Here is a 3,338-nt window from a genome sequence, read left to right on the forward strand (position 1 = left end):
TTTTTTGATTTTTTCTATGTCTTTTACATTACAAACTCTTTCTTCTAGTTAATTTTCATGTGAAACATCCGTTGTATTTTTATTGTATTTTCTTAAATGAATGAGTAAGTCTTTAATGTTTATTTAGAATTTAAATATTTGTTTTCTGACTAATGATGTTTGTTTTTATTCATTGATGAATGGTATTATTATTGAAGTTGTTTTGAAGTGCCTAATAACCATTTTTATTTGGTATTATTATAACTAATTTTAATCATGATAACATTAATAGTGATGGTTATTGGTGAATAGAATTGATGATATTTATTAGGTTGTTTGAATTGATAAAAAGACTTTATATTCAAAATTGTTAAAAGAATATTTATTTTCAAGTAAGCATTAAATGAAATAAACATTTATCATAATTGAATTAATTCAAGTTGTAAGGATGAAGAGAACCCCATTTCTTTCCTGTTTCAACAGTAACTACAAGAGGGACTTCAAGTTGGACAATATGTTCCATTAAATGTTTTAATGTAACACAAACTTCATCAAGTAAATGATCAGGTACTTCTAAAACGATTTCATCATGGATATTTAATAAGAGTTGAACACCTAACCAACTTGAATGTAATTTCTTGAATATTTCAATCATACACATTTTGATAATGTCAGCAGCAGTACCTTGAATTGGAGAATTAACTGCAATTCGTTTAGACTCTGCAATTGTCTTTTTATCATTACAGTCTGTTAAATTATTTATTCTTCTTCTTCTATTGTTAATGGTATGTACAAAACCAGTTGTTGATGCGTTAGTAATAGTTTCTTCTTTCCATTTTTTAAATGCTGGGAATTGGTCAAGAAAAGATTCTAAAAAGGCTTTAGATTCATCTAATGAAACATGAAGTTGGTCAGCCAATGAAAATGGACCAATTCCATAAATACACCCATACACAATTGTTTTAGCTTTTCTTCTTTCATCATCAGTAATATCATTTACATTCTTTTTAAGCCAATGTGCTGCAATAAGTCTATGAACATCAGTATTTGACTTAAAGAATTCAATTAAATGATGGTCTTTTGTAAAATCAGCTAAAATTCTTAATTCAATTTGATTATAATCAATTGCAACAAAAGTATTATTGTTATGTGTAATAAATAAGTCTCTTGGGATTATTAAGCATTGTGGGAGTGAAAATGACTGTTTTGGAATTTGTTGAAGATTAGGACTTTTAGATTGAATTCTTCCTGTTACAATTGCTGTTTGACTCCATGTAGTTCTAATAAAATATTCATCACCTGATTTAATACAACATTTTCTGATTTGTTCAATTACACCAGACAAAAGTTTAGAAATTTTTCTATATTCAAGAACAAGTTTAGCAAATGGATGATTTGATTGACTGAGTATCTTTTTGTCTGTTGTTGCCTTCTTCTTTATTCCATCTATTCCAATATTAAATCGTATAAGTTCTTTCTTAACTTGTTCAGGAGATGATAAATTAATTGTTCTTCCTATAATTTTCTTTGTTTCCATTTCTATTTTATGTTGTTCTTCAATTAATTTTTTTCGTTGTTCATTCAATAATTTATTATCTATTTTAAATTCATTACAATAATTCATTTCAATCAAAACTCCATCAATAATCATTTCTTGTTCTTGAAATACTTTTATCATATTATCATTATTCATAATCTCTACTTCTTTCACCGCAAGTCTACGTGTTTGTTTTAATCTTTCTTCTATAGTACTTTTATTTATTACAACTTCATAGACTAAACAAATTTGACTAAACGTTTTTCCATCAACACTTCCTGGATCTATTGTTGATGCTCCAATGTAAGTGTCAAAGATTGTGTTGTTTGTATTGAAATTTTCCAAAATACATTTAATGTTATTTCTATAATTTTTGATTTCTTCCATTAAGTTATGTACAATAATCAATCTCCTACTATTAATAATTTCTGTGAGTAATTCTTTTTTGAGTAAAACATAACTGTTTCCAATTAGTGCATGAATTCCATTGTTTGTACAATTAATAACAATTGATTGTTCAAGATTTTTCTCATTAAACATTATTTTCCCTTCCATTTTTGGTATTTTTTCAATTAATTCTTTTAATTCAGAAATATCTATTTTATTTGGTAAGTGTTGGTATTGGATTTCAAACACAGCTCCTACTTTTGGTTGTGGAGTTCCTTCTTGTTTTATACTTTTTCTCTTTCTTTTTTCAGGTATTTCATCATTTACATTAATACTCAGAGATTTTCTCCTCTCTTTTTTCTCTGTCTTTTTTGTTTCTTCACTCTCTAGTTTAGTGTAGTCTACTGGTTTGTTATTGTCTTTAACATCTTCAAACATCATTAGCAAATCGTCCACAGAGTTTCTTGGTGTTTTTTCCATTTTTGATGGTTTTGTTTTTTTTGTTTTCAAGTTTTCTGTGTTTTTGATATTAGTGTTGTATGTTCATCATTGAATAGAATTGTTCTGGTTTTATTTAAACATCTTCCCTACGTAAATTTTAATGACTCTTCTGAAGAGAATTAGTGCTGTCTCTTATTATCAGACAAAAGAACAAATGACAAAAGGATGTATAATTTGCTTTGGAAGATGTGACACAAATGAAGAAGATAAGTTGCTACAATATTGAATATTCGTATAACACATATTAGTTGTGCTATTTGGAAATTCGATTTGATATTTTAATGTTATTCAAAAAGATAAAGAGATTGAAGGAAGGAACTAGACTAATGGTTGTAAGAAAGAAGAAGTTTTGCATAACACACGTAGTTTATGGTAAAGAGAATATATTTAGAGACACAACAAAGAAGATAAAGACATTGACAGAAAGTTGATATTAGTAAGAAGAAACAATATACAAGAAGAAACAGAATGGCATTTGAGAGTTATTAAAAAGAAGACAATGGATGATAAGAAAATGAGCATTCAAATAATAAAAAAAATCGAATAGATACAAAAGGAGTTTTAACAAAATGAAAGAATAAAGTTAGATAAACAGAATTGATAACAACAGAGACAATGATATTGAAATAATAATAAATGCCTTTTAATCGATTTGATATGGAGTACTGTCTTGATGGTATAATATATTTAGAATCATAATGTCTTTTGTTTGATAATTAAAGAAGAATGGACAAATATTTTTTATTAGAGTAAATACACTTTGATAAGATAACAAGAATATATCATATCAATACATGAAGGAAATAAATTAAAGCTGGTGTTGATAAGAAAAAAATTATTGGTATTAAAAAACAGAGTCATAAAGCTGAGTGGAGTAATGAAACTGAAACAAATTATATAGAATCAAAAATTAAACGATTAAAGAGAAATAAAA

General features: G+C 26.5%; 1 protein-coding gene across 1 annotated transcript; it reads right to left on the reverse strand.

Moving 5' to 3' along the window:
• Positions 1-409: 409 nt before the first annotated feature.
• ENU1_088060 (DNA polymerase I domain containing protein) lies at positions 410-2,383 on the reverse strand (the record flags this gene model as incomplete). The annotated part of the gene is made up of 1 exon (XM_008858928.1): positions 410-2,383. One exon carries the CDS (start codon positions 2,381-2,383, stop codon positions 410-412), a length of 1,974 nt encoding a protein of 657 aa, XP_008857150.1.
• Positions 2,384-3,338: the final 955 nt, after the last annotated feature.

The sequence above is a fragment of the Entamoeba nuttalli genome, assembly GCF_000257125.1.
Source record: "Entamoeba nuttalli P19 unplaced genomic scaffold asmbl_3974, whole genome shotgun sequence".
Taxonomy (NCBI): domain Eukaryota; phylum Evosea; order Mastigamoebida; family Endamoebidae; genus Entamoeba; species Entamoeba nuttalli.